Genomic DNA, 26,326 nt, shown 5'->3' with positions numbered 1-26,326 from the left:
TAGAGACAACTGAACTAAAGGGGACAATTATTCCCCAACCAAGGATTTGGATTCTACAGACTACAGTTGGATTCTACATAATTTTGATGTACAGTCATTAGCATTCAGGCCTTCCACAGAGGAAGAGTCTTTGTGTTTTGTGCGGTGGCCTCTGAGGCTGAAGCTGCACCACCTGGGAATACTACTGTGAGTTTATCAACAGGATACATCTCTGACAGTTTATCTGTGATCCAGTCATCCATCAACACTCCCACCATGGCCAAAACAAACCCCAGAGAGAGAGAGAGAGAGAGGAAGAGAGCGAGAGTGATAGATAAATAGATAGAGGCGTGTTGGATATATCCAGGCTTGCGTTCTCTTTCCCCTTCCTCTCGGCCGTACTGGAGATGCTCACCGTGGCAGACACCCATACATTCTCATGTCATTAATTACAGGAAGGAGCTCACAGCCTAGCAGTCCGGTCCATTAGCCAATCAAAAGTCCGGTCCAGTCTGGCCCAGGTTGGAGTGAATCTGAGTCAATCTGCTGGCTCTGCTAGAGAGGAACTCTTCATGGTGACATTACACCTGATTCGGATGCCTGTCTGTGTGGATCTAGCTGGCGATGTACCTGACTACGAATCCTTGCTGGGCCTCAGATAGAACTGGAGGGAAGGGTGAGTAGAGTACCCAGGCACTTAGGGATGTTCATATTTCCCTTACAAGACGATTCGATACGTATCTAGATACATGGGCTCCGATACGATACAGGAACTATACGTTTTAGTTTGAAACTATTCGGTGCGATTCGGTTTGATTAGAAGAACGAATCTATGTGATTCGGTTTGATGCGATACGATTCGATGCGCTCAATTTTTTTGCATAAACACATTCATTTTTCATTCAAAATAAAAATCTGCTGCTGATGGAGCTCCTGAGCTGGATCTGTCTGAGCTGACTTCTTCTCTCTGTGTGTGGTTGTGTGTGTGTGTGTGTGTGTATGGTTGTGTTTGTGTGTATGTGTGTATATGTCTATGGTGTATGTAGGCACCTGAGCTGAGCCATAAGTGAAACTGGGCATCTACCACCCCTCTATCAGTTAAGGGAGGGCAATGATTGCTTTTTGTCCCCCCCCTTTTAAAAATGTGCTATGACATAGCCAATATATATAATATATAGCACAACTTTGGATTTCACCCCAGTCTCATAATCAAATGGTTTAGACCGTTTGGAAGTTTTGAGTGAGCTTCTCTTTGATCTTCCGCTTCGACCATGCATTGTGGGTAGAAAAATATCTAAAATCCTACCTAGAACCAGATGAGAGTTGTCTCCGTTGGTATCTTAGGCTACTTTTATTCTGCTAAAACACAATTTTCAACAGTGCATTTGATAAAAAATGACCTAGCAAATTATATTGGTTGTCACTCAACTAATAAAGCCTAATATTGTGCAAGCCATTTTACAAAATTTGAATGCTGAAGGTGACGTGCAGATGTGCCAGATCAGGAATAGGCCTGCCTCTCTTTGGTCAGTGGGCGAAGCTGCACACAGCGTGCAGTTTGACTAGGCTACTGATATTGCCTGGGGTTGTTTGGCATGCAAAATGAAGGAGAGAACGCAGTTTTCACAAAAAATGTGAGGTATTTTCGGTAGATAGAAATAAAGTAATTTTGAGCAACAACACAAAATGTGAACCGGTGATTCATAACGTTTGAATTGATTTTCTGAAGGATGCATGCTACATATGGATCGGTTTGCGGTCCTGCTGATGCACTCATATCTTAAACATTTGAACCGGGGACCGATGTGTATCGGTGAATAGTTACACCCCTACTGGCTCTAAAGTTGCATATGCAACTACATATTTTGCTGTGCAACCTGGAGTTTTCTTTTGGAGCACCAGTGCAACTAAAATAAAATCCTATGAAAAATTCAATGCGTAACAGTATTTTGCCGCAACACTCTTCTCTACACTGCTCAAACAAGACAGCTTTATTCCAGTTCCCGGGCCACACACACCAAGCCCTGCCCCCTGTCACTCAAGAAGGAAGCACACAGTTCCTCCACGCTGTTTATTCTCTCAGCATGATGTCAATTCATGCACTTAATATATTCTTCCAAAACAAGCAAAATGCTGCTCTACCATTGTACCTTCTGTTTAGAATTCACACAGACACCACAACCAACCCAAACACCCATGAGTTTAGGAGAATTACACAATACAGTTGTAAAATACTGCTATTGTAAAATATATGACGTCTGCTGCATCTGAAAATAAAGCAGCTTTTTCTGCATGCTCCTGCCTCTATCTTTCAGAACTGCAAAATGTGAACCGGTGATTCATAACCCACCTGAAGCAGCAGAAAACACTGTTTTAAAGGAAAAGCATGATCATGCTTGCATCCTTAGTGGCACCCTATTCCCTATGTAGTGTACTAGTTTTGACCAGAGCCCATAGGGGTCTGGTCAAAGTAGTGAACTATATGGGGAATAGGGTGCCATTTGGGACACAACCTATGACTCACAATCAAGACTTGATGTGTGCTGTAGTTGTCAATACATGTACTAGAACAATCTTATCTACAAGACATGGAGAAAAAGGTTATCCTGCTTCTAAAAGCTCTCGCATGCTCTCAGCGTTGTCAGTTTCTAATTTAAAACCAGAATAGTGGCAGTTTTATTACGGTCGGGATTTCACACATAAAAGGATTCTTTGATTTTGCATCGTAGGAGCAATCTGATGTCCAAGTTGCAGTGAAGAAGTGTTTGAGATTCAGATGAGCTAGCTGCGTTGTGATGCCTGAGAGGTGTAGCTTCTAATAACACCCCCTACTGTCTGTCTCCTCTTCTCCTCGCAAACACTCCCTCTCCTTCGCAAATTCCTTTTTCCTCTCTTTCCTTCTCCATCTCACTCTCCCCCCTCACTCTTTCTCTCCTTCTCTCTCCCTTTCTCTGTCTACATTTATTTTCTCGATCCCTCTCTCTACCTCTCCATCTCTCTGTCTACATTTCTCCTTCTCGCTCTCTCTCCCTCTCCCACTATCCCTCCCCTCCCTACAGGATAATGCATATCCTTCCCCCTCTGGAGAGAGAAGGCACCATGAGCAACGTCACCGACTACGCAGCCGAGCCCATAAGCCGAACCATGTCTCCAGCCACGCCCTACCCATACCCCTACCCCATCTCCTTCCAGGTACACCAATATACACTATACAGTTTATACAAAAGTATGTGGACGTCCCTTCAAATGTGTGGATTTGGCTATTTCAGCCACACTCGTTGCTGACAAGTGTATACAATCGAGCACACAGCCATGCAATCTCCATAGACATACAATAGCCTTACTGAAGAGCTCAGTGATTTTCAACAAGGCACCGTCATAGGATGCCACCTTTCTAACAAGTCAGTTCATCAAATTTCTGCCCTGCTAGAGCTGCCCCAGTCAACTGTAAGTGCTCTTATTGTGAAGTGGAAACGTGTAGAAGCAACAACAGCTCAGCCGTGAAGTGGTAGGCCACACAAGCTAACAGAACGGGACCGCCGAGTGCTGAAGCGCGTAGCACGTACAAATTGTCTGCCCTCGGTTGGAACACTCACTATCGAGTTCCAAACTGCCTCTTGAAGCAACGTCAGCACAATAACTGTTCGTCGGGAGCTTCATGAAATGAGTTTCCATGGCTGAGCAGCCGCACACAAAACCTAAGATTACCATGCGCAATGCCAAGAGTCGGCTGGAGTGGTGTAAAGCTTGCCGACGTTGAACTCTGGAGCAGTGGAAACGCGTTCTGGAGTTATGAATCACGATTCACCATCTGGAAGTCCAACGGACGAATCTGGGTTTGGCGGATGCCAGGAGAACGCTACCTGCCCCAATGCATAGTGCCAACTGGAAAGTTTGGTGGAGGAGGAATAATGGCCTGGGGCTGTTTTTCATAGTTCGGGCTAGGCCCCTTAGTTCCAGTGAAGGGAAATCTTAACGCTACAGCATACAATGACATTCTTGAAATGTTCCATACGCACAAAAAGCTTATTTCTTTCAAATTTTGTCCACAAATTTGTTTACATTCCTGTTAATGAGCATTTCTCTTTTGACAAGATAATCCATCCACCCGACAGGTGTGGCATATCAAGAAGCTGATTAAACAGCATGATCATTACACAGGTGCACCTTGGAAAATAAAAGGCCAATCTAAAATGTGCAGTTTTGTCACACAACACAATGCCACAAGTTTTGAGGGAGCGTGCAGTTGGCATACTGACTGCAGGAATCTCCACCAAAGCTGTTGCCAGAGGATTTTATGTTAATTTCTCTACCATAAGCCACCTCCAACATAGTTTTAGAGAATTTGGCAGTACGTCTAACCGGCCTTACAACCGCAGACCACGTTTAACCACGCCAACCCAGAACCTCCACATCCGGCTTCTTCACCTGCGGGATCATCTGAGATCAGCCACCCGGACAGCTGATGAAACTGTGGGTTTGCACAACCGAAGCATTTCTGCACAAACTGTCAGAAACCGTCTCAGGGAAGCTCATTTGCGTGCTCGTCGTCCTCACCAGGGTCTTGTCCAGACTGCAGTTCGGCATCGTAACCGACTTCAGTGGGCAAATGCTCACGTTTGATGGCCACTGGCATGCTGGAGATGTGTGCTCTTCACGGATGAATCCCGGTTTCAACTGTACCGGGCAGATGGCAGACAGTGTGTTTGGTGTCATGTGGGCGAGCGGTTTGTTGATGTCAATGTTGTGAACAGAGTGCCCCATGGTGGCGGTGGGGTTATGGTATGGGCATAAGGTATGAAAAACAAATGTAATTGCATTTTATCAATGTCAATTTAAAAGCACAGAGATACCATGACAAGATCCTGAGGCCCATTTTCGTGCCATTCATCCGCCGCCATCACCTCATGTTTCAGCATGATAATGCACAGCCCCATGTCGCAAGGATCTGTATAAAATTCCTGGAACCTGAAAATGTCCCAGTGGCCTGCATACTCACCAGACATGTCACCCATTGAGCATGTTTGGGATGCTCTGGATCGACGTGTACGGCAGCGTGATCCAGTTCCCACCAATATACGGCAACTTGAAGAGGAGTGGGACAACATTCCACAGGCCACAATCAACAGCCTGATCAACTTTATGCGAAGGAGATAAGTTGCGCTGCCTGAGGCAAATCGTGGTCACACCAGATACTGATTGGTTTTCTGATTCACGTCCTTACCTTTTTTTAAAGGTACTTTATCTGTGACCAACAGATGTATATCTGTATTCCCAGATATGAAATCCATAGATTAGGGCCTAATTAATTTATTTCAATTGGCTGATATCCTTATATGAACTGTAACTCAGTAAAATCTTTTTAATTGTTGCATGTTGCGTTTATATTTCTGTTCACTGGAAGTGAAGTGTAGTACTGTATGTCTTGTGATATTGGGGCGGTTTCCCGGACACAAATGAAGACCAGTCCTGGACTAAAGGGTCAATGGAGATTCTTAATTGAAAGTGCTTTTTAGTCCAGGACTAGGGTAAATCTTTTTCTGGGAATCCGGCCAATTGTGTATTACATCTATGCCAGGAATGCCTGTTTTGTTGCAAGACAAATTTCCCTATGTTTCATTAAAGTATTGATTAATTCAATTGTACATTATTCATTCATTCAATTATTCTGTCATGCAGGTGTCCCTGACCGGCTTTCTGATTTTGGAGATTGTGCTGGGCCTGAGCTCCAACCTCACCGTGCTGGCTCTCTACTGCATGAAGTCTGACCTGATCTCCTCAGTCTCCAACATCGTCACTATGAACCTCCACGTCCTCGATGTATTAGTGTGTGTCTGTTGTATCCCACTGACCATGGTGGTGTTGTTGTTGTCTCTGGCGGGGGATACAGCCTTAGTTTGTTGCTTCCACGAGGCCTGTGTGTCACTCGCTAGTGTCGGCACGGCAGCCAACGTCCTCGCCATCACCCTGGACCGGTATGACATCTCTGTGAAACCGTCGAACCGAGTGCTCACCATGGGCCGAGCTCTGGCACTGCTGGCCGCCATTTGGGTGCTGTCTTTCCTCAGTTTCCTGGTACCTTTCATCGAGGTGGGGTTCTTTGCCCCAGGCCAGGCTGAGCGCAATCAGACACTAGCGGCTGTAACCACGGTGGCTCATACCAACCAGTACCATACAGAGCTGGGGCTGTACTACCACCTACTGGCTCAGATCCCGATCTTCTTCTTCACGGCGGTCATCATGCTCATCACCTACTCCAAGATCCTTCAGGCGCTCAACATTCGCATCGGGACGCGCTTCCACACGGCGTCGCAGAAGAAGGCCAGGAGAAAAAAGTGTCCTTCTATGACGTCACATGCGACAGTCGGGGCCACAGACGCATCCCAGTCCATTGGCCGCACGCTCCCGACCATGGGCATGCGGACCTCCGTTTCCCTCATCATCGCGTTGAGGAGAGCCATTAAACGCCACCGGGAACGTCGAGAACGGCAGAAACGCGTCTTCAGGATGTCGCTACTCATCGTGTCGACGTTCCTGCTCTGCTGGACTCCCATAACCACCCTCAACACAGTCATATTGACAGTAGGCCCCAGCGAATTCACGGTCAAGCTGCGGTTGGGCTTCCTGGTCATGGCGTACGGGACGACAATCTTCCACCCGCTGCTCTACGCCTTCACCAGGCAGAAGTTCCAGACGGTTTGGCTCTCTGCTTTTACACCACAGACATGCACGCACGTACACACCACCCCCACACACTCCACACAACAGCCCAGATCACAGCCTTTTGATGATGTGCTGCTTATCTTATCTTATGTTGTCTTATGTTAAGGTTCTAAAGAGCAAGATGAAGAAGAGGGTGGTGAGCATCATCGAGGCCGGCCCACTGCCCAACAACGCAGTAATCCGTAAATCCTGGATCGACCCCAGGAGGAACAAGAAGGTCACCTTTAACGAGGACACAGAGGCCAGGCAGAAATGTCTTCAGTCTTCTGAGGATGCTGTGGAATGAATGAATTAAATCTAGTCATTCTATTTCTATGGAATTAATTAACTACTTAAGGACAAGACACACCCTAAGGAATGTTGACATAGAGCAAAAGATCACCTACAGGGTGTCGACGGACGGTGGTGATTCAACATCTAGGATGGTCGGAAAATGAACAGAAAATGGTCTGTGGTCAAAGTTGATAGGACCCCCACCCGCTGCTTTTAACTGTTCCTCGACATCGTCTGTTTTTCCTTTAGTGCACTCTTCTACACTCAAAGCAGTGGAGGCTGGTGGTGGCCTAAATCAGAGGACTGGCGCATAGTAATGGCTGGTATGGAATTAATGGAACAGTATCATACATTTCAAATAATGACACCAGCCTCCACTGACTAAAATAAGGAAACATTTGTTGGTTCATCAGGTTGAGATTTTAAAAAAGGGATACTGAACAAAAATATAAATGCAACATGAGTTACAGTTTATATAAGGAGATCAGTCAATTGAAATAAATTAATTAGGCCCTAATCTATGGATTTCACATGACTGGGCAGGGGCGCGGGCAGGGGCGCAGCCATGGGTGGGCCTGGGAGGGCATAGGCCCACCCACTGGCCAATCAGAATGAGTTTTCCCCCACAAAAGTGCTTTATTACAGACCAAAATACTCCTTAGTTTCATCAGGTGTCCGGGTGGCTGGTTTTAGACGATCCCGCAGGTGAAGAAGCCGGGTGTGGTGGTCCTGGGCTGGCGTGGTTACACGTGGTCTGCGGTTGTGAGGCCAGTTGGACGTACTGCCAAATTCTCTAAAACGACATTGGAGGCGGCTTTTGGTAGAGAAAAATAGCTGTGGTGAACATTCCTGCAGTCAGCATGCCAATTGCACGCTCCCTCAAAACTTGAGACATCTGTGGCATTATGTTGTGTGACAAAACTGCACATTGTCAGGTGGATGGATTATCTTGGCAAATGAGAAATGCTCACTAACAGAGATGTAAACAAATTTGTGCACAAAATTAGAGCGAAATAACCTTTTAGTGCATTTGGAACATTTCTGAGATCTTTTATTTCAGCTCATGAAACATGGGACCAACACTTTACATGTTGCATTGATATTTTTGTTCAGTATATGTGTATTTACTGTAAATGTAAAAATTCCAGAGGAGGAAAATGTATTACTATTTATTGAAAACAACGCATGTTAGAGGTTTCATAGATAAAAGCTGTAGATATTGCATGGCTTTTTGTAACAGTAGCAATATACATTATTTACAGATACAGTATAGAGACATGCACAGTATATAAGGAACACATATATCGAGCAAATAGGCATTGTATACATGGTATATTTATAATAAATGTTGTGTTCACTTACTGGTTGTATTTTTTATCATTTTACATTTACGTCATTTAGCAGACGCTCTTACCCAGAGCGACTTACAGTTAGTGAGTGCATACATAATTTTTTCATACCCCCTGTGGGAAACAAACCCACAACCCTGGCGTTGCAAATGCCATGCTCTACCAACTGAGCTACATCCCTGCCGGCCATTCCCTCCTCTACCCTGGACGACGCTGGGCTAATTTTGTGCCGCCGCATGGGTCTCCCGGTCGCGGCCTGCTACAACAGAGCCTGGATTCGAACCAGGATCTCTAGTGGCACAGCTAGCACTGCGATGCAGTGCCTTAGACCACTGCGCCACTCGGGAGGTGACCGGGAGACCCATGGGTCTTTATAGATCCAATAATTAATTAGGTAGATTGAGAAGTGAGACCTGGGTACACATTAAATGAAAAAAGAACAAGACAACATAAAAAGACATCACAATAGGAATACAGCATACATACAAAGTACAAATACATGTAGAAGGCTACAAAAAAGAAAATGTGATGGCATCACCCCAAAAGACTGAAACAGCAATAGTTATTTTCAATGCATAGGTGCTGTCATGACTCTCTCTCCTTGGTGAGGATCAAAAGTGCCAGATCAGCTTGGCAAATGGCTGACAGATAGCCAGAGGAGAGGGGAGGGGAGTTGGGCCGGTTTTATGACTTAACAGTCGGTCATAAATAATTTGCAGAAATGGACTCATTTTGGTCTCTAGCATGGGAAGAAAGACATCTCTTTGTTACAGAGAGATTCTTCCCGCCAAAACTCCAACATCCAAAAGTGGATAATGAAACAATATTTCTAACACAAAGAATGTGGGAAAAGGTCGGTGGGGACTTAAAGAACAATCTTGTCGAATTTGTTACTATGTTGTGATGTCATTAAAGACGGAAGAACAACATAACTGTATCTCTGGGGGTGTACACTATCCAGTTATGAGGTTTGCATCTAATTGTTGTATAAAACTAATGTCTATGTGCCGGGGGGCTAAGGTCAGTTTGTTATATCTGGTGTTATTCTCCTGTCTTATCTGGAGTCCTGTGTGAATTTAAGTATGCTCCCTCTAATTCTCTCTCACTCCCTCCCATCCCGGAGGACCTGAGCTCTAGGACCATGCCTCCGGACTACTTGGCCTGATGACTCCTGGCTGTCCACAGTCCACCTGTTCGTGCTGCTGCTCCAGTTTCCACTCTTCTGCCTGCGGCTATGGAACCCTGACCTGTTCACCGGACGTGCTACCTTGTCCCAGACCTGCTAGTTTCAACTCTCTCTCTCTACCGCACCTGCTATTTCAACCTCTAAATGCCCGGCTATGAAAAGCCAAGTGACATTTACTCCTGATGTACTGACCTGTTACAACCTCTACAACCATTGTGATTATTATTTGACCCTGCTGGTCATCTATGAACGTTTGAACATCTTGGTGAAAAATCTGGGCTTAATGGCCATGTACTCTTATAAACTCCACCCGGCACAGCCAGAAGAGGACTGGCCACCCCTCAGAGCCTGGTTCCTCTCTAGGTTTCTTCCTAGGTTTCTGTCTTTCTAGGGAATTTTTTTAGCCACCGTGCTTCTACATCTGCATTGCTTGCTGTTTGGGGTTTTAGGCTGGGTTTCTGTATAGCACTTTGTGACATCTGCTGATGTAAAAAGGGCTTTATAAATACAAGTTGATTGATTGATTGAATGATTAAGTGTAATAATACTTTTGTGAAGATAACAATGTGATTTTAGCATTCTAGATGAGATGATTGTTTTCCATATTGACTTGTTCTCAGTCAGTGGCCACGCCCAGATGAGCACAAACATGATGAAACGCCCCCTTTTCTACTCAAGTATAAAACCCCTCGTGACGAAATTCACACCAGACCAGGAAGCTACACGGCTTAAAATGGTTAGACCAGGAAGCGTGAAGCTGTGGCTACACGGCTTAAAATGGTTGACACTCTACAGACCAGAAAACGTGAGACGGTAGTCCATACGTTTGAAATGGAGAAACTCTGAAACTGTCAATCTCTACATGAGAAGAAGACCACGCACTAGAACTTATCATATCAGTATGCAGCTGTACATGTAAAGTGTCTAGAACATTTGACTAAAGACACGAGGTAGGAAGGACCATCCCTCTCAGACAACCGTTGAAGTACCTATTCTAACGAACACTCCATTTGAAGACAAGCCGAGTCTCACCGAAGTGGAACCAAGACACTCAAACCCTTTTTGAGAAAGTGGTTCAACAGAGAGACAACGATCAAGGACAGCTACGCATAAATATAAACGTTGCATTTATTTTCCTAATGAGTGGTGGTTAGGGTGCTAAGTATTATGATTACTGTGAGTGCAGTTTCCAAATGTAACAAAGATAGTTTGAATCTCTGTCTCTCCCTTTCACTCTCTGACCCCTCCTTCTCCTAATCAAGCAGTCATGCTATTGTTAGTCCAGTCCACTAGGGACCTGTTTTCATTGTATTACGTTAGTAATCAATAACCTATGCGGTGTGTGTTTGTATTCTGTGTTATTAATTAGTTAGTTAGTAAATAAATAATTAAGCCAATTTGTGTATTGCTGATTCATCAAAAAGGTTAGGGTTCTTGCAGGTTCAAGGATTATGCGACGTTCAGAATGAGACTGATAAGAGGTAATGATTGATACGTTGACTGTTTTATACATAGTGATAGGTAAAGACCTTTTAGAGTTTAATTCCGGAGATGGTAACTCTATAAACAACTTCTCCCGTGGTGCCCCAAATTCCTTAATGAGTTAATTGTTATTTGATTAATTTAATCGAGTGACAATTAAACATAGTTAGTTGATTCGATAAATAACAGTCATCACATTAATGCAAGTCACGTCACGACAGTGCTCTTATTTACTAAAAAGCTGACGTGCTTAGACCCTAAATCGGTCTTTGTGGAAGCTTGTAGAAGGCTCCCTATCCTTTCCCTATCCTTCCCCCACCCCCCAGTATAGCAGCAGACGTTTGTGAATCTATAACAGCGGTAAAAGCACAGCCAGTTATCAGGATGATGACACTTCTCATCCTACACCGTGCCTGTCTATCTCCTGTGACCAGCTACTTACTGTGCTGGGGCCCTCTGAGGCCAAGAGTTCAGATTGGGAAGAGGCTAATGTATGAGGATGCAGGAGAGATAGAGGGGGAGGAAAAGAGGGAGAGAGAGAAAGATAGAGAATCAAACTGGGGTTAAAATGGAGGATGGGCTGGGTAGGAAGGTAGTAAGATGGAGAGAAGGGGGATATGTGGTGTTCTTTGTTGTGTCCATTCTGATGTGATGTGGGAGTTGTTTATAACAGTGATTCTCAGAGGTAAACCAGAATGCACCACCCCACTCCATGGCTCTTATCAAACTATTGGACATCTCGAATAAGACACAATGAAAACAATGTCTGTTTCATTTTAAAAAGCTGACTGAGCCAAATGGAGAGGGTGGAGGGAGAGGGAGGATGATACTGGGAGAGAGAGAGAGAGAGAGAGAGAGAGAGAGAGAGAGAGAGAGAGAGAGAGAGAGAGAGAGAGAGAGAGAGAGAGAGAGAGAGAGAGAGAGAGAGAGAGAGAGAGAGAGAGAGAGAGAGAGAGAGAGAGAGAGAGAGAGAGAGAGAGAGAGAGAGAGAGAGAGAGGATGATACTGACTGGGAGGAGGGAAATATTGAGAATCATAACACACTCAATACCAAGTTATAGAAAACACACCCAATACCAAAGTACAGAACCCTGCTGATAGTAGAAGTAGAAGATCAAGCTTGTATGTGATGCTGGCAATGTCCTTATCCACAATGTGTCCCTTTCCTTCTTTCCTTGTCCAGACATGATTGTCAAAAGTAATTTCACATTTGAGTTTTATGCTAATGTTCAAATTCTGAAATGTACTTAACTTTAATTTAAGAATTCATTTCTCAATCCTCTTGTTCTATAAAATAAAACCCTGTCACCGTATAATGTTCAGCTTCCTATAAGAGGTGATAATAAATTAAGGACATCTAATAACAAATTCTGATGAAGGGGTGCAATATGCATTAGCATTTTTAAAAACATGGTTGTCCTCATGACTGCAGTCAAATTCCGTGTGACCGTTTAGTCACGTTAACTAGGCTTCTCCAAAACTGTGCTCTGATGCTGCTGATGGTCATTAGTAGCCTACCAAACTTGATAACTGCCTGGTACTCAGCACTCTATTGTCCCTCTAATCACTCTGACATCAATGCAAATGCAATCGAAAAACAAACACTTAACGTAACATTTATATAGGCTATGCAATTGCGTGCGAAAAAGTAGTCGGAAGAGAAAGAGACGCGATAAGTTACGTGATAAAGCTCGAGAAGCTGGTGTTCGGAGGATACCGTGCCAATATATCATCCAAACACCGGCTTCGAAGGCATTATCGCTTTTATACAACGGGTTACCAACATATTCAAATAAAGATTGACATATTTTCATTAAAAACTTTACTTTGATGAATTTATTCATACTATTTCATCCTTACATAAGATATAGTCCCGACACAAATCTAGGGTTGCTACCCAAGCCGGCTGGTCGTTTGTTCTATCGGTTCAGTTGCCAGAGACGGGACCCGGTCGTTCAGTCTTGTTGTTCTGTATCTATGGATGCAACCCAGTCGTTCGTTCTAAATGTTCCACTGCCATATTAGCTAGCTGAATAAACTAAGTTAGTCTATTCCTAGAAAACATTGAACCGCTGTAGTTTACAACAATTATAGTTTCTGAGGTGTAAGTTGGGAGAGTTATATTTGGGTGTTTCAGTGAAACGTAAGTGAGGGAGGCCCCGCTCTCTCCTTTCCCAGATGTTTAGTTCATTTCATTCCGATCTCCTTTGCGTTATTGGAGCCATTTTCTGTAGCCTGTCAACTATGCCTCTGTCTATCCCTGTTCTCTCCTCTCCGCACAGGCTATACAAACGCCTCACACCGCGTGGCTGCTGCCTCTCTAACCAGGTGGTCCCTGCACGCACCACCCACGTGGAGTTCCAGGTATCAGGCAGCCTCTGGAACTGCCGTTCTGCTGCCAACAAGGCAGAGTTCATTTCAGCCTATGCTACCCTCCAGTCCCTCGACTTCTTGGCACTGAGATAAACATGGATTACCACTGAAAACATTGCTACTCCTACTGCTCTCTCCTCGTCTGACCATGTGTTCTTGCATACCCGAGAGCATCTGGTCAGCGGGGTGGTGGCACAGGAATCCTCATCTCTCCCAAGTGGACATTCTCTCTTTTTCCCCTGACCCATCTGTCTATCTCCTCATTTGAATTCCATGCTGTCACAGTCACTAGCCCATTCAAGCTTAACATCCTTGTCATTTATCGCCCTCCAGGTTCCCTTGGAAAGTTCATCAATGAGCTTGACGCCTTGATAAGTTCCTTTCCTGAGGATGGCTCACCCCTCACAGTTCTGGGTGACTTCAACCTCCCTACGTCTACCTTTGACTCATTTCTCTCTGCCTCCTTCTTTCCACTCCTCTCCTCTTTTGACCTCACCCTCTCACCGTCCTCCCCTACTCACAAGGCAGGCAATATGCTTGACCTCATGTTTACTAGATGCTGTTCTTCTACTAATCTCACTGCAACTCCCATCCATGTCTCCGACCACTACTTTGTATCCTTTTCTCTCTCGCTCTCTTCCAACACTACTCACTCTGCCCCTACTCAGATGGTAATGCACCGTCGCAACCTTCGCTCTCTCTCTCCCGCTACTCTCTCTTCTTCCATCCTATCATCTCTTCCCTCTGCTCAATCCTTCACCCTCCAATCTCCTGATTCTGCCTCCTCAACCCTCCTCTCCTTCCTTTCTGCATCCTTTGACTCTCTATGTCCCCTATCCTCCCGGCCGGCTCGGTCCTCCCCTCCTGCTCCGTGGCTTGACGACTCATTGCGAGCTCACAGAACAGGGCTCCGGGCAGCCGAGCGGAAATGGAGGAAAACTAGAATCCCTGCGGACCTGGCATCTTTTCACTCCCTCCTCTCTACATTTTCTTCATCCCTCTTTGCTGCTAAAGCCACTTTCTACCACTCTAAATTCCAAGCATCTGCCTCTAACCCTAGGAAGCTCTTTGCCACCTTCTCCTCCCTGCTGAATCATCCTCCCCCTCCCCCCTCCTCCCTCTCTGTGGATGACTTCGTCAACCATTTTGAAAAGAAGGTTGACGATATCCGATCCTCGTTTGTTAAGTCAAATGACACTGCTGGTCCTGCTCACACTGCCCTACCCTATGCTTTGACTTCTTTCTCCCCTCTCTCTCCAGATAAAATCTTGCGACTTGTGACGGCCGGCCGCCCAACAACCTGCCCGCTTGACCCTATCCCCTTCTCTCTTCTCCAGACCATCTCCGGTGACCTTCTCCCTTACCTCACCTCGCTCATCAACTCATCCTTGACCGCTGGCTATGTCCCTTCCGTCTTCAAGAGAGCGAGAGATGCACCCATTCTCAAAAAAACAACACTCGATCCCTCTGATGTCAACAACTACAGACCAGTATCCCTTCTTTCTTTTCTCTCCAAAACTCTTGAGCATGCCGTCTTTAGCCAACTCTCTTGCTATCTCTCTCAGAATGACCTTCTTGATCCAAACCAGTCAGGTTTCAAGACTGGTCATTCAACTGAGACTGCTCTTCTCTGTGTCACGGAGGCTCTCCGCACTGCTAAAGCTAACTCTCTCTCCTCTGCTCTTGTCCTTCTAGACCTGTCTGCTGCCTTTGATACTGTGAACCATCAGATCCTCCTCTCCACCCTCGCCGAGCTGGACATCTCCGGCGCGGCTCACTCTTGGATTGCGTCCTACCTGACCGGTCGCTCCTACCAAGTGGCGTGGTGAGAATCTGTCTCCGCACCACGTGCTCTCACCTCTGGTGTCCCCCAGGGCTCAGTTCTAGGCCCTCTCCTATTCTCGCTATACACCAAGTCACTTGGCTCTGTCATATCCTCACATGGCCTCTCCTATCATTGCTACGCAGACGACACACAACTAATCTTCTCCTTTCCCACTTCTGATAACCAGGTGGCGAATCGCATCTCTGCATGTCTGGCAGACATATCAGTGTGGATGATGGATCACCACCTCAAGCTGAACCTCGGCAAGACGGAGCTGCTCTTCCTCCCGGGGAAGGACTGCCCGCTCCATGATCTCGCCATCACAGTTGACAACTCTGTTGTATCCTCCTCCCAGTGTGCGAAGAGCCTTGGCGTGACCCTGGACAACACCCTGTCGTTCTCCGCTAACATCAAGGCGGTGACCCGATCCTGTAGGTTCATGCTCTACAACATTCGGAGAGTAGGACCCTGCCTTACCCAGGAAGTGGCACAGGTCCTAATCCAGGCACTTGTCATCTCCCGTCTGGATTACTGCAACTCGCTGATGGCTGGGCTCCATGCCTGTGCCATTAAACCCCTACAACTCATCCAGAAGGCCGCAGCCCGTCTGGTGTTCAACCTTCCCAAGTTCTCTCACGTCACCCCGCTCCTCCGCACACTCCACTGGCTTCCAGTTGAAGCTCGCATCTGCTACAAGACCATGGTGCTTGCCTACAGAGCTGTGAGGGGAACGGCACCTCCGTACCTTCAGGGTCTGATCAGTCCCTACACCCAAACGAGGGCATTGCGTTCATCCACCTCTGGCCTGCTGGCCCCCCTACCTCTGCGGAAGCACAGTTCCCGCTCAGCCCAGTCAAAACTGTTCGCTGCTCTGGCACCCCAATGGTGGAACAAGCTCCCTCACGACGCCAGGACAGCGGAGTCACTCACCACCTTCCGGAGACACTTGAAACACAATCTCTTTAAGGAATACCTGTGATAGGATAAAGTAATCCTTCTACCCGCCCAAAAAAAAATTATAAAAAAAATACATATTGCAAAGTGGTAATCCCACTGGCTATAAGGTGAACACACCAATTTGTAAGTCGCTCTGGATAAGAGCGTCTGCTAAATGACGTAAATGTAAATGTAATACTGGCTGGCAACGTTCTTATCCCTTGCTTGCTAGCTAGCCAACTACGGCTAACTTACAGTCACGTCAAACATTGCAGCCAGAATAACAACAGTAGCTGCATTTGCATTTGTATAATCTGTTTTTTTGTGACAATTATATGGACATATTCATAACAATGAGCTAATGAGGCGAGATTTTGCCTGGCATAGAAAATGTGCTCTCTTGTCAGGACCCTGTTGTTCAGAGAGGAGCTAGCCAACAACACACCTAACACAATCACTTCAAACTGAAGCTGGAAAGACTGCAAACTAGCTGCACTTCATTTCGTTTGACCTTTTTTCAATCAACATTTCTTTGTAAAAAGGATTCCAGCTGATTCATGCTTTCAACTTGCTTTCAACTGGCTGAAAAACGTTGACTGTCTGTCTTGTCCTGACTCCCGACACGTTCATTATTATGGGACACCTGGAGATCGAATTTGAATAATGAAACAATTTAGCAAATGTCGGAGAGACAGACAGCAAGGTTTATACAAATCTCTGCTACTGAAAACTAAATGTTAGTCCAAAAGAAATGTGAGATCATTTTTAGATGCTTTTTATAGTGGAGATCAAGTTTATAAATTGCCTGGCCTGGATGAGACAGTGGATTGCAGGTGGTAACTTGTGGAATACACACCGACTGGAATGCAATTTTATCCAATCAGCATTCAAGATTAGATCCACCCGTTGTATAAAGTCTGACAAGTCGGTACACTGATGAAACTACGGCAACAAGTAAATAATCTGCCTCTACCGTCTGTTCTATTGGTGAATGTACAATCACTGGAGAATAAACTGGACGAGCTCCGTTTGAGACTATCCTATCAACAGGACCTGAAGAACTATAATATTGGCTGAACAAGGACATGGATAATATTCTACCTGGTTTTTGTATGCATCGGCAGGACACAACGGCAGCGTCGGGTAAGCTCAAGGGGGGTGGTGTGTGTCTTTTTGTTAACACAAGCTGGTGTGCGATCTCTAATATTAACTGTAGAGGTTCTGCTCGCCTGAGTTATAATACCTCATGATAGGCTGTAGAACATACTATTTACCAAGAGAGTTTTCATTTATATTCATAGCTGTCTATTTACCACCACAAACCGATGCTGGCACAGTCAACGAGCTGTATAGGGCCATAAGCGAACAAGAAAATGCCCATCCAGAGGTGGCACTCCTAGTGGCTGGTCATTTTAATGCAGGAAAATCTTATCCCACTTCTATCAGGATTTCTATCAGGATGTCACCTGTGCAACTAGAGGCGAAGAAACTCTAGATCACCTTTACTCCACATACAGAGATGCCTACAAAGCTCTCCCTCGTCCTCTATTTTGCAAATCCGACCATAACTCTATCCTCCTGATTCCTGCTTACAAGCAAAAACTCAAACAGGAAGTACCAGCGATGCGCTCAATACGGAAGTGGTCCGATGAAGCGGATGCTAAGCTACAGTACTGTTTCTCTAGCACAGACTGGAATATGTGAGTAAGACCTTTAAACAGGTTAATATTTACAAGGCCGCAGGGCCAGACGGATTACCAGGACGCGTTCTCAGAGCATGTACTGACCAGTGTGTCTTTACTGAAATGTTCAAACTCTCCCTGACCCAATCTGTAATACAGTGAGGAAAAAAAGTATTTGATCCTCTGCTGATTTTGTACGTTTGCCCACTGACAACGAAATGATCAGTCTATAATTTAATGGTATTTTTATTTGAACTGTGAGAGACAGAATAACAACAAAGAAATCCAGAAAAACGCATGTAAAAATTATTCTAAATTGATTTGCATTTTAATGAGGGAAATAAGTATTTGACCCCCTCTCAATCACAAAGATTTCTGGCTCCCAGGTGTCTTTTATACAGGTGTGGTGCCAGGACAACAACCTCTCCAACAACGTCATCAAGACAAAGGAGCTGATCGTGGACTACAGGAAACAGAGGGTAGTGGAGCGGCTTGAGAGCTTCAAGTTCCTTGGTGTCCACATCACTAAGGATCTATCATGGTCCAAACACACCAACACAGTTTTGAAGAGGGCACGACAACGCCTCTTCCTGCTCAGGAGGATGAAAAGATTTGGCATGGGCCCTCAGATCCTCAAAAGGTTATACAGCTGCACCATTAAGAGCATCTTGACTGGCTGCGTCACCACCTGGTATGGCAACTGCTTGGCATCCAACCGCAAGGCGCTACAGAGGGTAGTGCGTACGGCCCAGTACAACAATGGGGCCGAGTTCCATGCCATCCATGACCTCTATACCAGGCGGTGTCAGAGGAAGACCCTAAGAATTGTCAAAGTCTTCAGCCACCCAAGTCATAGACTGTTCTCTCTGCTACCGCACGATAAGCTGTACCGATGCACCAAGTCTGGAACCAACAGGACCCTGAACAGCTTCTACCCCCAAGCCATTAGACTGCTAAATTGTTAGTTAAATAGTTAACCAAAAAGCTACCCAGACAAACATTTTTTAAACTCATCACTTATGCAGCTGCTACTGTTTACTATCTGTCATTTTATTCCTAGTTATATGTACATATCTACACTACATATACAAAAGTATGTGGACACCCCTTCAAATAAGTGGATTCGGCTATTTCAGCCAGACCCATTGCCCAACAAGTATGGGGCTAAGAAGCAAGCAGGCAAGAAAGAGGCATGGAAGCCCATTTCCATCCAAGACCTATACTGTTACATCTCACTGGTCATTTACATGGGGCTTGTGAAGTTGAAAGACCTGACGAACTACTGGAGAAGCTCAAGACTCTACCAACTGCCTTTCCACACCACTGTCATGTCTTCTAACAGGTTTCTGACTATCTCGTGGGCGCTTCATATCAGTGACCCACAAGCTGACAACGACAATGAGAAGAAGAGAGTCACAGCACGCTTTGATGGACTCATGGAAAAATCAAACCTCTCTACTCCAGCATTGTTGAGGCCTGCAAGACCCATTTTCAGCCTGCCCAGAACCTGTCCATAGATGAGAGGATGGTAGCCTCAAAGGCTAGAATTGGCCTCAAACAATATATGCGTAACAAGCCAACAAAATGGGGTTTCAGACTGTTCGTTTTGGCCGATTCTGTGTGTGCCTACACTTGGAATTTTTTTGTTTATGGAGGGAAATCCATCTCAGCCACCGGTAAGGGACTTAGTTATGATTCCGTTATGGAATTATTGGATTTTCCACTGCTGGGGACGGGCTACAAACTGTTTGTGGACAGCTTTTACACAAGCCCTACCCTGTTTACAGACCTGAGGAAGCTGAATGTATGGTCTTGTGGCACCATTCGTCCCAACAGAGTGGGTTTTCCCAAAACAAAAGGAAACGACATGCCTAAGAGGGCTGATAGGGGTGCCATGCGATGGATTCGTAAATATGACCTGCTCTTTGTAAAGTGGATGGATACCAGAGAGGTGGTCATGTGCTCCAGTATCCACAATTCGTACAGTGGCGATCATGTCAGCAGGCATGTAAAGGACGCTAATGGGGCATGGACCAAGAAAAATTTCCCCATTCCAGCTGCTATAAAGGATTACAACAAGAGCATGGGATGTGTGGACCTGTCAGACACACTGATAGGATACTACAATGTTCTTCACAAGACAATGAAATGGTACAAGATATTGTTCTATCACTTCATCGACATTGCTGTGGTGAATGCATTCATCCTCCAGAAGGAAATGGCTAAGAGCTGTGGACAGACCCCATGACAGCTAGCCTTCAAAGAGTTGCTCATCCAGGAGCTTGCTGATTCCGACACAAAGTCCACTGCAGCACCTTCTGTCCCCTCTACCTTTGTGTCCTCTATTCCTGCCACCTGTGGTGTTCACCTGCCAAAATACATAACTGCAGACCTGAATGTGCCTCAGGGCCAAAAGAGCACAGCAGGGAGGCGTCGTTGCACTATGTGCCACAAGAAATCTCCCATCACCGGCAGTTCTTGTGCTGTTACTCTCTGCTTCACAGCAGAAAGAGACTGCTATGGGACTTGGCATCAGCAGCACAATCTTGTGTAGAGGACTGTGGGTGTTCTAAATACTCTAATTGTAAATAGTTACAATTGTAAATCGTTTCTATTTTTTTTACTTTGTGTGTGGTTTGTTGTGTGTGCACTTATGACATTAGATCAGTGTTGGCTGCTAACTTGGCCCTTATCTTGAATAGTTCACTTCTGTGTTGGGCATTGGATCAGCGTTCTCGTCGCGTCTCCTGTTAGTACCTTTTATGTAGGGAAGCTAATGATCCATCCTGTGTGACATTCCTGGGATTGTGTAAACTTAAATTTTTTATTACCATAGCATTTTTGTATGTTCTCTATAGTTATGTACTTGAAAATGTATCAATTGACCAATTCGGCCACTTGCAGGCCACTTGGTTACATTTCGGCAAACTCATGAGGGACACCTGAGAGACTTCATAATAAATATGATGTAGCTCTCTCATTCTTGAATGGGCAACATCTAAATTATCCCGTTACTTATCTCAATGTATGGCCTTTCTTTTGCATTTCAAAGATGATGCAACCAAAATAAAAAAATAGAAAACGTTTTTTTGTTTGTTTTATCTTTTACCAGATCTATTATGTTATATTCTCCTACATTAATTTCACATCTCCACAACCTTCAACGTGCTTCCCTTTAAATAGTATCAAGAATATGCATATCCTCACGTTAGGTCCTGAGCTACAAGCAGCTAGATTTGGGTATGTCATTTGAGGCGGAAATTGAGATGAAGGGTCCTATCCAGAAGAGGTTTTAAAGTGTAAAGTGTTCTGTTTCCATAAACCACTCAGAGACATAGCCATCCTGCCTCAGGCCAACCCCAGAATGCCAGATGAGTGAATACTACTAACCAGACAGCACACATACATCTCATCGATGTCAGCCTGACAGCAGAATATCGTTAGTAGATTGCGTTCCATTTAGAAGGTCGGTGGGAGGGCAGCTGCGAGTGTGGGAGGTCGAAATGCATTTGCGCTGCACCGTCACATGGGTCAGCATCAGAGTTGGTCGTAGATCGTGTAGACATCAAAATTGAGACCCACATAGCACACATACAGTTGAAGTCGGAGGTTTACATGCACTTAGGTTGGAGTATTTAAAACTTGTTTTTCAACCACTCCACAAATGTCTTGTTAACAAACTATAGTTTTGGCAAGTCGGTTAGGACATCTACTTTGTGCATTATCAAGTAATTTTTCCAACAATTGTTTACAGACAGATTATTTCACTTAAAATTCACTGTATCACAATTCCAGTGGGTCAGAAGTTTACATACACTAAGTTGACTGTGCCTTTAAACAGCTTAGAAAATTCCAGAAAATGATGTCTTGGCTTTAGAAGCTTCTGATAGGCTAATTGACATCATTTGAGTAATAATAATATGCCATTTAGCAGACGCTTTTATCCAAAGCGACTTACAGTCATGCGTGCATACATGTTTGTGTATGGGTGGTCCCGGGTATCGAACCCACTACCTTTGCGTTACAAGCGCCGTGCTCTACCAGCTGAGCTACAGAGGACCAGTCAATTGGAGGTGTACCTGTGGATGTATTTCAAAGCCTACCTTCAAACTCAGTGCCTCTTTGCTTGACATCATTGGAAAATCTAAATAAATCTCCCGAGTGGCGCAGTGGTCTAAGGCACTGCATCGCAGTGCTAGCTGTGCCACTAGAGATCCTGGTTCGAATCCAGGCTCTGTCGTAGCCGGCCGCGACCGGGAGACCCATGGGGCGGCGCACAATTGGCCCAGCATCGTCCAGGGTAGGGGAGAGAATGGCTGGCAGGGATGTAGCTCAGTTGGTAGAGCATGGCGTTTGCAACACCAAGGTTGTGGGTTCGATTCCCATGGGGGGCCAGTATGAAAAATGTAAAAAATAATGTATGCACTCACTAACTGTAAGTCGCTCTGGATAAGAGCGTCTGCTAAATGACTTAAATGTAAATCAGCCAAGACCTCAGAAAAAGAATTGTAGACCTCCACAAGTCTGGTTCATCCTTGGGAGCTATTTCCAAATGCCTGAAGGTACCACGTTCATCTGTACAAACAATAGTACGTAAGTATAAACACCATGGGACCACACAGCCATCATACTGCTCAGGAAGGAGATGTGTTCTATCTCCTAGAGATTAACGTACTTTGGTGCGAAAAGTGCAAATCAATCCCAGAACAACAGCAAAGGACATTGTGAAGATGCTGGAGGAAACAGGTACAAAAGTATCTATATCCCCAGTAAAATGAGTCCTATAACCTGAAAGGCTGTTCAGCAAAGAAGAAGCCACTGCCATAAAAAAGCCAGACTACGGTTTGCAACTGCACATGGGGACAAAGACTGTACTTTTTGGAGAAATACCCTCTGGTCTGATGACACAAAAATAGAACTGTTTGGCCATAATGACCATCTTTAAGTTTGGAGGAAAAAGGGGGTCGCTTGCAAGCCGAAGAACACCATCCCAACCGTGAAGCACGGGGGTGGCAGCATCATGCTGTGGGGGTGCTTTGCTGCAGGAGGGACTGGTGCACTTCACAAAATAGATGGCATCATGAGGAAGGAAAATTATGTGGATATATTGAAGCAACATCACAAGACATCAGTCAGGAAGTTAAAGCTTGGTCGCAAATGGATCTTCCAAATGGACAATGACCCCAAGCATACTTCCAAAGTTGTGGCAAAATGGCTTAAGGACAACAAAGGTATTGGAGTGGCCATCACAAAGCCCTGACCTCAATCCTGTAGAAAGGTTGTGGGCAGAACTGAAAAAAGCATGTGCGAGCACGGAGGCCTACAAACCTGACTCAGTTACACCAGCTCTGTCAGGAGGAGTGGGTCAACATTCACCCAACCTATTGTGGGAAGCTTGTGGAAGGCTACCCGAAACGTTGGACCCAAGTTAAACAATTTAAAGGCAATGCTACCAAATACTAATTAAGTGTATGTAAACTTCTGACCCACTGGGAATTTGATGAAAGAAACAAAAGCTTAAATAAATCATGCTCTCTACTATTATTCTGACATTTCACATTCTTAAAATAAAGTGGTGATCCTAACCGACCTAAAACAGGGAATTTTTACTAGGATTAAATGTCAGGAATTGTGAAAACCTGAGTTTAAATGTATTTGGCTCAGGTGTATGTAAACTTCCGACCTCAACTGTATATGGTAATTGCTGAGATGATACCAATTAGAGGCTAGTATCAATCACACCTTATTGGGTGGGTATTTAAGCTTTACGCGTCTGCTTTTTACTAGGATTAAATGTCAAAATGAGTAGGCAATATGTATTTTGGAGAGCGTTTGCACATTGGGAACATGATGCTGAGACATTTAAATAGAATGTTGATGCCTGGCCGACATATAAACGATGTAAAACTGTAGAATTTAGAATTTAGGCATTTTGCCAATGTGCTAACGCTCTCCATACTACGTCTTCCCGACGTATCATGTATACATCGTGACTACGTTGCACAGACGTACAGTTGAAGTTGGAAGTTTACATACAGTGAGGGAAAAAAGTATTTGATCCCCTGCTGATTTTGTACGTTTGCCCACTGACAAATAAATGATCAGTCTTTAATTATAATGGTAGGTTTATTTGAACAATGAGAGACAGAATAACAACAAAAAAATCCAGAAAAACGCATGTCAAATTATGTTGATTATTCGCAAATGGAAGAAACACAAAAGAACTGTCAATCTCCCTCGGCCTGTGTCTCCATTCAAGATCTCACCTCGTGGAGTTGCAATGATCATGAGAACGGTAAGGAATCAGCCCAGAACTACAAAGGAGGATCTTGTTGTTGATCTCAAGGCAGCTGGGACCATAGTCACCAAGAAAACAATTGGTAACACACTACGCCGTGAAGGACTGAAATCCTGCAGCGCCCGCAAGGTCCCCCTGCTCAAGAAAGCACATATATAGGCCCGTCTGAAGTTTGCCAATGAACATCTGAATGATTCAGAGGAGAACTGGGTGAAAGTGTTGTGGTCAGATGAGACCAAAATCGAGCTCTTTGGCATCAACTCAACTCGTCGTGTTTGGTGGAGGAGGAATGCTGCCTATGACCCCAAGAACACCATCCCCACCATCAAACATGGAGGTGGAAACATTATGCTTTGGGGGTGTTTTTCTGCTAAGGGGACAGGACAACACCACCGCATCAAAGGGATGATGGACGGGGCCATGTACCGTCAAATCTTGGGTGAGAACCTCCTTCCCTCAGCCAGGGCATTGAAAATGGGTCGTGGATGGGTATTCCAGTATGACAATGACCCAAAACACACGGCCAAGGCAACAAAGGAGTGGCTAAAGAAGAAGCACATTAAGGTCCTGGAGTGGCCTAGCCAGTCTCCAGACCTTAATCCCATAGAAAATCTGTGGAGGGAGCTGAAGGTTCGAGTTGCCAAACGTCAGCCTCGAAACCTTAATGACTTGGAGAAGATCTGCAAAGAGGAGTGGGACAAAATCCCTCCTGAGATGTGTGCAAACCTGGTGGCCAACTACAAGAAACGTCTGACCTCTGTGATTGCCAACAAGGGTTTTGACACCAAGTACTAAGTCATGTTTTGCAGAGGGGTCAAATACTTATTTCCCTCATTAAAATGCAAATCAATTGATAACATTTTTGACATGCGTTTTTCTGGATTTTTTTGTTGTTATTCTGTCTCTCACTGTTCAAATAAACCTACCATTAAAATTATAGACTGATCATTTCTTTGTCAGTGGGCAAATGTACAAAATCAGCAGGGGATCAAATACTTTTTTCCCTCACTGAACACACACGCACATACAGTGGGGAAAAAAAGTATTTAGTCAGCCACCAATTGTGCAAGTTCTCCCACTTAAAAAGATGAGAGAGGCCTGTCATTTTCATCATAGGTACACGTCAACTATGACAGACAAATTGAGAAAAAAAAATCCAGAAAATCACATTGTAGGATTTTTAATGAATTTATTTGCAAATTATGGTGGAAAATAAGTATTTGGTCACCTACAAACAAGCAAGATTTCTGGCTCTCACAGACCTGTAACTTCTTCTTTAAGAGGCTCCTCTGTCCTCCACTCGTTACCTGTATTAATGGCACCTGTTTGAACTTGTTATCAGTATAAAAGACACCTGTCCACAACCTCAAACAGTCACACTCCAAACTCCACTATGGCCAAGACCAAAGAGCTGTCAAAGGACACCAGAAACAAAATTGTAGACCTGCACCAGGCTGGGAAGACTGAATCTGCAATAGGTAAGCAGCTTGGTTTGAAGAAATCAACTGTGGGAGCAATTATTAGGAAATGGAAGACATACAAGACCACTGATAATCTCCCTCGATCTGGGGCTCCACGCAAGATCTCACCCCGTGGGGTCAAAATGATCACAAGAACGGTGAGCAAAAATCCCAGAACCACACGGGGGGACCTAGTGAATGACCTGCAGAGAGCTGGGACCAAAGTTACAAAGCCTACCATCAGTAACACACTACGCCGCCAGGGACTCAAATCCTGCAGTGCAAGACTAGTCCCCCTGCTTAAGCCAGTACATGTCCAGGCCCGTCTGAAGTTTGCTAGTGCATTTGGATGATCCAGAAGAGGATTGGGAGAATGTCATATGGTCAGATGAAACCAAAATAGAACTTTTTGGTAAAAACTCAACTTGTCGTGTTTGGAGGACAAAGAATGCTGAGTTGCATCCAAAGAACACCATACCTACTGTGAAGCATGGGGGTGGAAACATCATGCTTTGGGGCTGTTTTTCTGCAAAGGGACCAGGACAACTGATCCGTGTAAAGGAAAGAATGAATAGGGCCATGTATCGTGAGATTTTGAGTGAAAACCTCCTTCCATCAGCAAGGCCATTGAAGATGAAACGTGGCTGGGTCTTTCAGCATGACAATGATCCCAAACACACCGCCCGGGCAACGAAGGAGTGGCTTCGTAAGAAGCATTTCAAGGTCCTGGAGTGGCCTAGCCAGTCTCCAGATCTCAACC

The 26,326-nt window shown here is 44.9% G+C and overlaps 1 protein-coding gene across 1 annotated transcript; it reads left to right on the top strand.

Moving 5' to 3' along the window:
- Positions 1 to 3,042: 3,042 nt before the first annotated feature.
- LOC311136831 (G-protein coupled receptor 22-like) lies at positions 3,043 to 6,988 on the top strand (the record flags this gene model as incomplete). The annotated part of the gene is made up of 3 exons (XM_084171119.1): positions 3,043 to 3,171; positions 5,659 to 6,675; positions 6,809 to 6,988. 3 exons carry the CDS (start codon positions 3,043 to 3,045, stop codon positions 6,986 to 6,988), a joined length of 1,326 nt encoding a protein of 441 aa, XP_084027245.1.
- Between the last annotated feature and the right edge of the window lie 19,338 nt (positions 6,989 to 26,326).

The sequence above is a fragment of the Coregonus lavaretus genome (assembly GCF_964263955.1).
Source record: "Coregonus lavaretus genome assembly, chromosome: 11".
Lineage (NCBI taxonomy): Eukaryota > Metazoa > Chordata > Actinopteri > Salmoniformes > Salmonidae > Coregonus > Coregonus lavaretus.
The sequence above is the reverse complement of the archived record's forward strand: the minus strand, read 5'-3'. Positions and strand labels throughout refer to the sequence as shown.